The 13,931-nt window shown below is 45.5% G+C and overlaps 1 protein-coding gene across 2 annotated transcripts in view; it reads right to left on the reverse strand.

The window, feature by feature from the left end:
* Nucleotides 1-9,684: 9,684 nt before the first annotated feature.
* BTD (biotinidase) overlaps nucleotides 9,685-13,931 on the reverse strand; it is a 46,882-nt gene continuing 42,635 nt past the window's right edge. For both annotated transcript variants that reach the window (XM_017882352.1, XM_017882284.1), the window contains exon 4: nucleotides 9,685-13,009. In XM_017882352.1, coding sequence (XP_017737841.1) covers nucleotides 11,837-13,009 — 1,173 coding nt within the window. In that variant the 3' untranslated portion in view covers nucleotides 9,685-11,836. The remainder of the gene's footprint in view (nucleotides 13,010-13,931) is intronic.

Here is a 13,931-nt window from a genome sequence, read left to right on the forward strand (position 1 = left end):
TGCCTGTTTCTGGCCACAGCTTTAAGAAATTGGCAGCTTCCTCTTCCTGTCTCTTATAATACCCTCTCTGGGAAACCTGAGATGGCTCGTTAGAAGTCTGACTATCCTCAGACCAGTATGCTGAAAGACCACATGGAGAGGCCCAGAGGAGCCTTCCAGCTGCCCTGTCAATGTGCCAGGGATCTGAGTGGAGAAACTACCCTGGAAGTGGGTTTTCCATCCCCCACCCCTCCAGCCAGAAAGAGGTGGGCTACATAATTGAGTCCTTCCCAAATTCATGAGCAAAATAGAATAGATGTTCAAGCCATTAAGTTTCATAGTTGAAACTTAAACTAAGTGGAACTTAGTGAAACTTAAGCTAGTGGAACTTAATGAAATGAAGTGAAACTTATGTACTTAGCAATAGATAATCACAACACTGGCTAAGAAAATCTAAACACATTAATCAAATAAATGAGTTGGGAGGAAGTGGATAGCCTCCAACCTGGATGGAGAGGATTCATATTACAAATTGAGTCTTTGTTTTTGTCTTATAAAATATTCTATATTGGATATACAAATGCACTAGGAATAAATGCTCAGTGCTGCACAGTAAAACCAGCACTCAGGCAAAAGTTTTCTCAGCAAGGCAATTTACTTACGCAGAAGGGTGCCACTCAAGTCAATCAAGATTGCAAGAGCACAAAGAACAAAGGACACCAGCGGTTTCTATATCCTTAATACAATCCCTACCTCTGTGTCCCTCCCCCATGGGCTGGGGTCGGACCAAACAATCTGAGCTGACCCGACTGACTACTTGGGAATATTTTCTAAATATGGAAGGGAAGGGGACGTGAGGTACAGTGGTGAAGCGTGTGAGACATGCTGTTTGGGGGGAACAATGGGTGCAAGGGAACAGATGTGAGGTATTGATTAGAACTGACAGGAAGGGGGTAGGCTGTTTTACAATAACTAGGGGCAAGGAGGAACAGGAAAGTTGAGATTTGAAAACAAAGGACAAGGAAGTTTGCAGGCTAAATCTTTAAAGAGAAACTCAGAGAAATTCATTGTATCTGACATCTATAATAATAACAAAGTAGGCTGGGTGCAGTGGCTTATGCCTGTAATCCCAGCACTTTGGGAGGCCAAGGTGGGCAGATCACTTGAGGTCAGGAGTTTGAGACCAGCCTGGCCAACATGGTGAAACCTTGTCTCTACTAAAAATACAAAAATTAGCCAGGCATGGTAGCGGGAGCCTGTTAATCCCAGCTACATGGGAGGCTGAGGCAGGAGAATTGCTTGAAACCGGGAGGCAGAGGTTGCAGTGAGCCAAAATTGTGCCACTGCATTCCAGCCTGGGCGACAGAGTGAGACTCTGTCTCAAAAACAAAACAAAGTCCAAACAACAAAGAATTCTCTGTCATACATGAATACAGTTTAGTTTCTTATTTACTATTAGAAAAAGCATAATTTACAATTAGAAAATAATGAGAGTCTCCAAGGACATTGGAGCTGAAATCATCTAATGTAGCCTCCTTTTTTACAAAGAGGACCTTAGGCCTTGAGAGGCACAGGTACATGGCTGAGGTCACACAACAATTTAAAAGCAAGCCAGGCCTGGTCTCTGGGCTCCCAAGCCAGCACATCAAAATCTGTGTTTATTTTTTCACTTCTTATTTTTTATGTAAATTTGTAGGAATAAATCTGTTTTGTGACATATGTCCATTTTACTATTTAATACACACTGCACCAAGGAAAGATCTGAAACAATTTTCAGGGCCAGTGGAACACAAGGGCCACATTTTGTGGTATTAATTGCAAAACAATGAAATTCTTCACCCTTTTCAGATTCATTTATAAATGCCAAAATACTGGCTGTTATTATAAGAATCTTTATATTCCATCAGCCTAATAATTTTCCTTACATACGTCAAACTCCCAGCATGATTCAACCCCCAATATGCAGCAATTTAGATGAAAAGCACATTATAATTCAGAGGACACAGCCTTCCTTGTTCTTCTAATAGTTACTAAACAATTTGGATTGCAACCATTCTTTGAAGATGTGCATGTTTACTGAAAACAAAGCTTTTCTGTTGTGCACGAATGTAGGGGTTTTTCCTCCTGTGGCTTTGACGTGCCTGACAGTCTTTTAAAAACTGATACAGGTCAGGCACAGTGGCTCACACCTGTAATCCCAACACTTTGGGAGGCCGAGGTCGGCAGATGACCTGAGGTCGGGAGTTTGAGACCAGCGTGACCAACATGGAGAAACCCCGTCTCTACTAAAAATACAAAATTAGCCAGGTGTGGTCGTGCATGCCTGTCATCCCAGTTACTCGGGAGGCTGAGGCAGGAGAATCGCTTGAACCCGGGAGGTGGAGGTTGTGGCGAGCCAAGATCATGCCATTTACTCCAGCTTGGGCAACAAGAGCAAAATTCCATCTAAAAAGAAATAATAATAATTAGCCAAGTGTGGTGGCAGATACCTGTAATCCCAGTTATTCAGGAGGCTGAGGCAGGAGAATCATTTGAACCTGGGAGGCAGAGGGTGAAGTGAGCCAAGATCGCCACAGAGTGAGATGTCATCTCAAAAACAAAAAAAATGGATGCAGGACTATATTAGAAAATGTTAAGCTTAACATGAATAATTCCAAATAAATTTTTTGGTTTTTGTCCCTTAAACTGCTATTATAGATTTTTTAATTGTTATTTTTTCCCTTAAATTACTATTTATTACGTTCCTCTCAGTGAGTCCTCATGGCTTGGACACAAGGTGTGACTGGAGGAGGAGGTGAAACATCTGAAAACCTGTCATCAGTCAGAAGAATCATTTTAAATGACTATGTTATTCCCCTGCCTAATCCCCTGCAATGCTGCCTGCCCACATAAACCCTAACTCTGCCCCAAGCCTGCAGAGCCTGCAGAATCAGCCACTGCCGCCTCCCCTGACTTCATGCTTCTTCCCTCCCCTTCACTTGCCCCAGTGCCCAATGTTGCCTTACTGGCCTTTTACATTTTTAAACTTGTTAGTTCTTCAAATATTGTGGTAGCCATCTGGAAAAATAAAATGTGCACAAATATCCTTTAGCCATTTGTTTTGGGGGGTAGTGTGTATTTAAATCCTGTGTTCACATGAACACTAGGTGATAATAAGCTCTCTCTAAAGGTGACAGTCTTGGCTGGGCGCGATGGCTCATGCCTGTAATCCCAGCACTTTGGGAGGCTGAAGCAGGCAGATCACTTGAGATTCAGCCTGGCCAATATGGCGAAACCCTGTCTCTATGTTTAAAAATCAATTTTAAAAAACAGTAACAGTCTTATGCGACGTTGCATCCTCCACAATTTCTAGCACTGTATTTTACACGGAACTAATGCTTAATTTTCACACATGATTTTTTGAAAGCTGCAAGACATCCATAGTAGGATCAACAATTTTTAAAGAATTAGAACACCCCCAAAGTTATACCTTATCTTACAAATCACATTATACATAGTCATATCTTTAATTATGAAAGAATCACTTTAGACCCTTAGAGTTCTTCCAGATCGCTGATAGGAATTTCACCCATTACGTTCCAGTACTTAGAGAAAATGTAAATGTAATTGCCTTTAGTCAAACAAAAAAATAATATATTTGGATGATGAATAAGTCACCCCGAAAGGGTTGAAAATGAGCATGATGCGGAGAGAAAACATTTCTGGGTTGGCGATGTGGAAGCACTGGCTGTGCATTGGTCTGGGGTGGGAATTCCAGGCTTGCCCTATGTTGCTGGGATTCTGTTTAGTCTCGAGCAAGGACTTCCCTTCCAGGCCTTAGTTCCTTCTTCTGTAAAATGGACACACTTGCCTGTTTCAGAGGACTAAGGTGATGATTAAGACCCGTGCACCTGCTTTGGTATGCGCCGCATTAGACAGTGGGCTCACACTTGATTAGGATCAGAATCACCTGGAGGGCTTGCTAAACACAGATTGATGGGCCCTACTCCCAGAGAGTCCAATTAAGGTGATCTGGGGTGGAGCTCAAGAATTTGCATTTCCAACAATTTCCCAGGTGCTACTGGTGCTGCTGCCTGGGGCCCACCTTTTGCGAGCTCCTGGTCTGTACCATACCAGGCTGTTGGATAACTCTGTCTGGGGTGGGTTAGACAAAATTCTGGGGGCAGATTTTCGTGGCCACTGTCAGAATACCTCCTCTAGAACTTCCGATTTCAAAGCAACCAAGTTCTGTTCAGCATGGACCCTTTTTTTTGTTGTTCTCCCTCTGAGAACATCTCCCTGTTGCATTTTGCTATTCAAAACCAGAAGAAAAGAGAGTAGATGTAGATGATTTCTGGCTTTGTGAAACCCAACAAATAATAGCCACTGATAGCACTATGTATATATATATGTTGGGAGAGATACCTGATTAGGAGCAGTCAGCATAGCTGGGAGATTGAGTGTTGGATGAATTTTAACTTTCATTGGGAGATTAAGGTGCTGGTAGCAGGATTATTGTATTACTTATCTATTGCTGTATAATAAATTACCTCAAAACCTAGAATTTTGAAACAACATACATTTATATTTTACAGTTTCTGAGACTTTAGGAAATCAAGAGTGACTTCATGGGGTGGTTCTGGCTCAGGGTCTCTCATGAAGCTTCAGTCGTTTCCCAGGGCAGTTGTCATCTGGAAGCTTGACTGTGGCTGGAGGATCCACTTCCAACATGGCTCACTCATGCTACTAGCTGGTGGCTGTTCCTTGCCAAATGGGCCTGTCCAATGGGATCCTTGGGAGATGGCAACTGACTTTTCCCAGAGGGAGGGACCCAAGATAGCAAGTGAGCAACCAAGATAGAAGCTGCAGTATCTTTTTTTTTTTTTTTTTTTTTTTGGAGGTGGAGCGTCTCTCTGTTGCCCAGACTGGAGGGCAGTGGTGCGATCTCAGCTTACTGCAACCTCTGCCTCCCGGGTTCAAGTGATTCTTCTGCCTCAGCTTCCCAAGTAGCTGGGACTATAGGCATGTGCCACCACGCCCGGCTAATTTTTGTATTTTTAGTAGAGACAGGGTTTCACCATATTGGCCAGGCTAGTCTTGAACTCCTGACCTTGTGATCCGCCAGCCTCGGCCTCCCAAAGTGCTGGGATTACAGGCATAAGCCACCATGTGCGGCCTGCAGTATCTTTTATAACCCAATTTCAGAAGTAACATGCCATCGCATCTGCCATGTTTTACTGGTTACACAAAACGACCCCAGAAAAATGTGGGAAGTGCTACATAACGGGTACCAGCAGGTGGGGAGCACTGGGAGCTAATCTTGAGACTAGCTACCAAGGTTATGTTCATTAAGAAGCTTCTCTCTAACTCCTCTATTTCTTCTCAAATGAACTGTATGAGCTTGCAGAATGTTCTGGAAGAACCATGCCAGGGCTGCATTTGTCTTCCCTGCATGCTCCATCCACCCTTCTCCATTCTGTTCTGTGACCCCCAACACTGACTTCTAGATAGCACCAACCAGATTATCTTGTCCTCTGCTTTCCTGTTGGGTCCAGCCAGTGGCAAGTCACAGCAGGAGTCGGGAGCAGAGAAGAGAGAGGAGACAGGATATGGATCGCCCGGGTCTCCACCTGTCACACCACTACGGTCTGGCTGTGTCTCTCACAGCCCCTGCTCCCACCAGGCTGCTCTCTCCATAAGCTTCCCTCTCCGGGTTCTGGTAACCACTTCAGCCCTTCACAGCTTCAGGCCTGGGGCGCTCATAGCTCCTGCTGTCGCTAGCCCCTGGGTAGTGCATTATCTTTTCTGGGTTCCCCTACATCCTGCCCATATCTGTGTAAATCACTCTGTTCTCTTTTTTTTTTTTTTTTTTTTTTTTTTTTTTTTTTTGAGACGGAGTCTAGCTCTGTCGCCCAGGCTGGAGTGCAGTGGCGCGATCTCGGCTCACTGCAAGCTCGGCCTCCCGGGTTCCCGCCATTCTCCTGCCTCAGCCTCCCGAGTAGCTGGGACTACAGGCGCCCGCCATCTTGCCTGGCCAGTTTTTTGTATTTTTTAGTAGAGACGGGGGTTTCACCGTGTAGACCAGGATGGTCTCGATCTCCTGACCTCGTGATCCACCCGTCTCGGCCTCCCAAAGTGCTGGGATTACAGGCTTGAGCCACCGCGCCCGGCCAATCACTGTGTTCTTAAGCTCTCCTCAACTAATCAAGATTTGCAGTCTCCCTCCTGCTGTGGCCCCGACGACAGCAATACCTGACTGGAATCACAGTGAAATTTCTGCTCAGAGAAAAAAGCCCCGTGGACATTTACTCTTTTGGACCGACTAGATCCCACTCCCTTTCCCCTGGTAACGCTGTCCCAGTGTTCCCTGGGAAACAGCCCCCACCCCTTAATCCATGAATTTCAGGTCAGAGCTAAGCCTATCATCCCTCACCCTGACGGTGGCCATGTGACTCAGTGCTGGCCAATCATAATATCACAGCCCTGGCCGGGTATGGTGGCTCACGCCTGTAATCCCAGCACTTTGGGAGGCTGAGGCGGGCAGATCACAACGTTAGGAGATCGAGACCATCCTGGCTAACACGGTGAAACCCTGTCTCTATAAAAATACAAAAAATTCGCCGGGTGTGTTGGCACGTGCCTGTAATCCCAGCTACTGGGGAGGCTGAGGCAGGAGAATTGCTTGAACCAGGGAGGTGGAGGTTGCAATGAGCAGAGATTGTGCCACTGCACTCCAGCCTGGGCGTCAGAGTGAGACTCCATCTCAAAACAAACAAACAAACAAACAAAAAAGAGTATCACAGCCCTCTGGCCAATCATTGAGTCAGGATGGGCATGTGCCCTAAGCAAGAGCCCAGCTTGTTCAGCTCTGAGACTTTTATTAGGGACTTCTTCTCTGGAGTTGCTGAGAGACAGTCTAGAACTGTCATGGCCATAGCTGCAACTACATGGAGAGTCTGTCTGTGAGCGAAAATGATAAAGAAGAGTGCAGAGTAGAGTATGATACTGTGTCCAGAGGCACCATTTGAGCCCCTGGATTCAGCAATGCCTGAAGAGAATTTATTCTTAGACTCCCCAGTTATGAGTTAGTCAATTCTCTTTTTTTTTTTTTTCTCAAAGGAAAAGAAAAGATGAAGAGGAGAAGGAGAAGGAAAATGAGAAGAAAAGTTATCTATGAAAAAATTATATATGCATGATGCCTAGAGTTCAGATATTGGGAATTTCATTTTAATGGTGCAGCTATTATTTAGATTTTGTTTTACTTCAGTACTAAACACAAAATAAAAATAACTTTCCAAAGGGAAATAATGTTTTGTTGTTTTTGCAAAGACAAAAGATGAATAGAGCGCTGGCTCTGGTCTTAGAGGGTGGGTCTCCATGGAGTCCCTATAAAGAAGATGCAAATCCAAGACTCAGCACATATTTGCATGTGGGCAATTCATTAATATCTCTCTGTTAATTTTCCCCATCTGCAAAATAGCTGTAGCAAACCTTCTTTAGGGCTCATGGAGGTTAAGGGAGACCATTTATGTGCATCCAGCACAGAGCCGTCACTCACTACTAGGTGGCTACTCTCGGCATGGCTCACGTTCCAGCAGAGAGAACTCAGATAAATAGTTCAATGAGAAAGGGCTCTGGGAACTGGGAATGGGAAACACCAATTCAATAAGGGGAAGAGTCACAAGCTGTGATGAGAGAGTAGACCTTGAAGGATGGATGCGTGTTCATCAGAAGACATCATTTCAAGCAGACAACAGTACAGAGGCCAGACTGTGCTCAGCACACTGGAGGAGCTTAAAGTAGTAGCTATGGCTGGACCAGAGACCCAGGTTCACAGTAAGGGACATCATGTGAGCTCAGAGGTCAGGCAGAGCTGAGGCTGTGCAGAATGTGAACTTCGGCCTGAGGAACAGGAACTGTTGGGAGGTGAGAAACAGGAGAGCTGTGATTTGGATTGAGCAGAGTGGTAGCCCATCTCCAGATGGTACCCAATGAGATTCACCTCTGGGCATCTAACACCCTCTGTCTCTTTCCACAGGGAGCAGGGCTGACCTGTGTAACTCAATAAGATTGTGCCACATATTGCAGTGTGACTTCTGAGACTAGATCATAGAAGCTATCACGGCTCCACCTGTGCTCTCTTGGATCACTTGCTTTAGGGGAAGCCAGGGGCCACATCATGAGGACACTCAGCTATCCCTATGGAAAGGCCCATGTGGTGAGGAACTGAGACTTTCTGCTAGCAGCCAGCACCAACTTGCCAGAATGGGCCATTTTGCAAGTGATCCTCTGTATTTGTTTCCTAGGTCTGCCATATCGAAGTACCCTGAACTGGGTGGCTTCAAACAACAGAAACATATTGTCTCATAGTTGTGGAAGCTGGAAATCCAAAATCAAGGTGTTGGTAGAGCCATGCTTCTTCTGAAACCTGCAGGGGTTGGTTGTGTGTGGGGGGTCGTTTCTTGCCTCTTGTAACTTCTGGTGTTTTTTGGCAAGCAATTTCTGGTGTGCCTTGTCTGGTAGAGGCATCCCTGTGATCTCTGCTCCTATTGTCACGTGTCTTCTCCTCTTCTGAAAAGGACATGTCATATTGGATTAAGAGCCCACCTACTCTAGTGTGACCTCATCTTAACTTATATCTTCATCACATCTGCAAAGACCCTATTTCCAAATAAGGCCACATTCTGAGCTACTAGGGGTTAGGATCACAACGTATCTTTTTAGGGGAAGACGCTATTCAACTAATAATATTCTCCAAATCCAGTGAGGACTTCAACCAGCTGCAGCCTTGGCTGACATCTTGACTGTAGCCTCATGACCCGCTTTCCTGCCCCACAGAACTGGGTGAATTAACAATGTCATGCTTGTTTTAAGCCATTAAGTTTTGGGGCAATTTGTTCTGTGGGAATAGGTAACTAACATTCAAAGGGGGGTTCGGGAATGAAAGACTGAAGCCAGCACACCAGGACCTTTCTCTGGCCTGAGAAGAAACATGGCCCCCCAAGCAGTCCTACTCACAGATCTTCAGGCCACATCAGCTCTTGTCTCAAATCTAGGCCTTTGTGCACAATACATTTCATACTTTTATGCCTTTCTATTTTGTCCTATATAAACCCACTTTGTTGAGAAATTGTTCTTTGGTCATTTCACTTGAGCAGTTCTGGGTTTCACTGAGAATCGGAGCGGCTAACTCACCGCTGGTCCTCTCTGAGCAGATCTGCTGTGCTGGGACACCTCCGGGGCTACCAGCCAGTGCTTTGACTGGCTGGCCTTGGGCTGGGTGCCTCCTCCTGGTTCAATATGCCATGGCTGGGGGGTGGAGGCACAGGTACCAAGCAGGGCCACCTGTGGGGAAAAGTGGCTTAGGTGGGTTTCCCTCAGCAGGGGCTCTGAACAGGCCTGTGTCTTGGAAGCAGACGTGGTGGGCTCTGGGACTTGGCAGTCTGTGAGGAGGCGTGGTTTTTTCCTCTCTAAGAACAGGGCTTTTAAATCCAGTGTGAATACAGCTCACTGTGCCTCTCACTTCCCATGTGAGAAAAACCACAGAAAAGCACAGCTGCACCTACATGAGAAACCACGCAAACCAAGCTACTTCCCCCAAGACTGGTTTAGCCAAAAATGCATTTGATTTCCTGTCTCTATGTTGTGGTCAAGATTGCCATTTGCTTCCTGAATTTCAGGATCACAATCGACGAAAGCGTATCACAACCATTAGTCATAGCTGTATTTTTTTCCCTGAAAATGATTTATTTTCCCATCCTCTACTTTGTTCTGTTAGCTGGCAGCCACTTCTTTGAATTGTAAAAATTACTTTGTTCTACCACCATTATTTGCTTTTCCCCTCATTCTACTTCACGAGCAATTCATTCTAAATTGTAGGTAGAAAATAACTCAGGAAAAGTTCGTGGTACTCTGCCCAGAAGGGCGGAATTAGGATCTTGCAGGTGCTTATTAGATGTTTACTGGGTGAAGCAGTTCTGCCAAGTCTGTATTTAGAACTGGCCTCTCTTTCTCAGGCTTATTTGAATCATCTTGGCATAAAGCAATGATATGCATTTTTAGGTAATTTCTGTCTCCCTGGGGTTTGAGGCAGAGAAGCAGAGTGAGCGGTGGACAGCCACATCTGGGGCCGCTTCTGGCCTGCCAGCTCACGCCTGGTGGGAGCTGCACTGGGCGGGAAAGCAAACTCTGCCATTTGATGGGAGAGGTCCTGCTCCCCCTTCCAGAGGGACTTCCTAGGGCGTGGGGAACCCCGGGGCTTGCTCAGGAATTTCAAGTCCTTCCTGCTTATTCCCTGAAGACTTGACTCATCCCAGACCTTTTCGAGGGATCAGTGAGTCAGCAGGGGCTGGTGCTGGCTCTGCTTTTTCCCACATGGTTTATTCAACATGCATTCTACGAATAAAAAACTGAGGCCCGAGGTCTCCCAGTGAGGGGTAGATGGTGAGGCCATGCATGGAAACCCCATCAGTCTGACCGTAGAATCCATGTTGTTAATTATCCTGCCTAAAAGCCAGAAAAGGATCTGAAGGCCTACACCGTGGGGGGAATAGGGAGATCATTTCATTTTTTTTTTTCTTGCTTTATAAAATTGTGTGATGTTTAAGCACATACTGTTTAAAAAACTAAAAAGGGGTTCAAACTAAATGGCCACATTTAAGAGGCAAATCACTGAAGACTATCCATTCTGCACTTAAAAAATGATCTGAAACAGCTACTAGGCATGAAGTCAAAATCCTTTTTAAAATGGCTCTGAAATGTTGGACACAAATTACACAGAAATCAGTGGACTAAAAATGTCTTCACCATATTGAATCTGCTAATTTTGCATCTGGAATTCCTGACATGGGAAGCTCCTGCTCTGTGCCTGTTGGGTGACTGAATAAATGCATGACTCAAGTGGGCCACCCTCCATGCCCTTCATGGCAGTCCTTGCAACTTACCTCTATGGGGTGCCAAGCATCGCTGCTAAGCAAGGAGATCCTCTATAGGGCTCCGGATCAAATGATACCAGCATCAAGCCATCCTGAACAGTCGGGCAACGTGCCCAACTCTTGCCCAAAGCTACTGTGATGTATTAAGGTCCCTGGAATCCCCGGATGAGCTGTGTTGTACAGGAAGAATTCTATTACTCATCCCTTCCCATGGCTGCCCCCGTCTCAACATTTTCCAGTCCCCACCCGCCCTTTACCCCGAAGCGCTGCACTCTCTCCAGTTATTCCAGGTCCTGCCTACACATTCCATTTACTGACAGAAAATTCCATTACTGGCAGATGTGAGGAACACTTCTTTTCTATTTTTAAAAGCCGCTTTAAGGTCTACATTTCTGACGCTGCCGGTGGCGCTAGCACTGCCATTTCATCTGGATAGAGTTCCGGTTGGCCAGAATGGGAAAGTTCCCCACAGGGGCCATTTCTAATCGAGCTTTTGCTTTGAGAGCTTGTTTCTTACCTCAGAAAATGTTTAAGGCTTATGAAATATTTACATGTCCTGGGTAAGTCACTTGATCAACAAGATTAAAAAAAAAAAAAAACCTAAGCCACTACTTTGTGGATGTGTAAAATAGAAACTGACATTTATTTTTGTTTTAGCTTGAGACCAATTGCATACTGAGATTTGTTAGAGGAAGATGTGGCTTGAAAAAGATAAATGTGAATAGAAAATACCAGCTAATGTCTCGATGACTGAGGTTTAAGAGAAAGCCACTGAGGGAATCTGCCTCTCCTACTTGTTCTACAGTTCCCAGGGTGGAATCTGGTGCCACAGAAGTGGGCTCCTGCCCTTAAGGCAGAAACGTGGTCCCAGGGCTTGTAGCCTGTGGAAGTGCAAGGCTGTCACCATGACGGCCAGAGTCCGCCCCACAGACCACATACTTTTCCTAGTCCCTCTCATACAAGCGCCCATAGAGAGCTGCCGTCACCAGCCCGGAGGACAGCCCACTCTTCCTCAGGAAATAGTGGTCCTTCTCCCAGCCAAGCTGGTCAGGGACTTCTAGGGTCATCCCTGAGGTCAGAAACAAAGGAAAGACATAGGAAGTACTGAAGTTGCCCCACAGGTGAAACTCGAATATCCCTGTGGCCTCTGTGATCTCCTGTCCACAGGTGTCGAAGCCAAGACCCCCACACCTGACCAAGGCACACACTTGGATGTAGTAAGTGCCATGTACCGTGTGAAGCCCATCAAAGACGCCCAGGGCATACAGCTCTTCGGATAAGGTGGGCCTCTCGTAAAGTAAATAACAGCAGAGGCCATTTGAACAGACGTGGAGATAGCCTTCCTTTCCCCAGACGGGGACCAGGGTGAAATTGTCATACATCATCTCAGAGTGAAATGTGGGAGAAGCATTCATGTTCCACTTGGTGGCTTCATCACAATGGACTTCCTGAGCATCCTTCTCACAGTACGGATCGCCTGACAAAATTTTTAAAAACTTACTATGGGATGGGTCCGTTTCGCCTGTTGCATTCTCTGCACCCATGAGACCCACTGGATTTTTGGCCACCCGGGCAATTATAAGGTGACCTTCGGGATTCTCCATGTCATGATACCAAAAGGACTCCAGAGGGGTGTGTATGCCACTCCCTGTCATCCCCAGAACTGGGTGGTGGACATTAGCTGCCAGAACGTTGATGCCAAAGGCAACAGCAAAAGCTTTCTGAATCTCAACTGCTGCCAAGAGTGGGAGCTGGTTCATCCAGGCAGTCGGGTACACAACATGCTTCACCTTGTAGTCTCTGAGAAGTCTGATGGCAGGGTCAAAGAACAATATATCAAAGCACGTGAAGATGCCAAACCTGCCAGCAAAGGGGGTATCAAAGGTGATGTGATCCACGTTAAGAGGAACATCAAATGCTGACTCAAAGTAGAGGTTGTGTTTACGGTAGCGGTCAACAAGGGTTCCCTTATTGCTGAACACGACATCTGTGTTGAACTGGTATCTCCCATCATTTGGGCACCCTCGGTCACTGCTATGACAAGGCTGCTTTGTCCCAAGATTGGCCACCAAGAACATATCTCCCTCGATGGCCATACAACTCAGGCGCTGGAGCACCTAGAGGAAAAAAGGTATCAATACAAGAGCTTTTAAAATCCTTCCTTTTGCTTCTATTTTTTTTTTCAAGAGACAGGGTCTTGTTATATTGCCCAGGCTGGACTCAAACTCTTGACCTCAAGCAATCCTCTCGTCTCAGCTTCCTAAGAAGCTGGGACTACAGGTGTGCACCATTGTACTTGGCTCTCACAATTTTTAAATACAAAAGTACTTATATTGTATCCATAATAAACAGCTATCATGTATCAATAAGAAAAAAGCAACCACTACTGAAAATGTGCAAAGGATATAGACAGGTGATTCACAGAAGAACAAAGAAAAATGGCCCGCGAACATCTCAAAAGATGCTCAGTCTCATTAGTGAGAGAGAAATGTGAACTAAAACAATGAGATAGCTATCATTTCTCACCTGCATAAGACTGGCAACAATTCAAAAGATTATTCTTTTTCTTTCTTTTTTTTTTTTTGAGGCAGCGTCTGGCTCTGTTGTCCAGGCTGGAGTGCAGTGGCACAATCTTGTTTCACTGCAACCTCTGCCTCCCAGGCTCAAGCCATCCTCCCACCTCAGCTCCCCAAGTGGCTGGGACTACAGGTATGCATCACCACATCCAGCTAATTTTTGTATTTTTTGTAGAGACAAGGTTTCACCATGTTGGCCAGGCTGGTCTCGAACTCATAAGCTCAAGCTATCCGCCAGCCTCAGCCTCCCAAAATGCTGGGATTACAGATGTGAACCACTGTGCCCAGGCTCAAAAGATTATTCTATCTTGCATTGACCAAAGGATGAAAAAAGAGGCACTCATACTGTATTACTGGGGCTGTAAAGTGAAATCAAAGTTTTTTAAGGGGGAAATTTGGTACTCTTTAATATAATTTAAAATGTATATATCCTTTGAGGGATTCTTCATTTTTTTTTTTTTTT

The sequence above is a fragment of the Rhinopithecus bieti genome, unplaced genomic scaffold (assembly GCF_001698545.2).
Source record: "Rhinopithecus bieti isolate Rb0 unplaced genomic scaffold, ASM169854v2 scaffold_12, whole genome shotgun sequence".
Classification (NCBI taxonomy): Eukaryota; Metazoa; Chordata; class Mammalia; order Primates; family Cercopithecidae; genus Rhinopithecus; species Rhinopithecus bieti.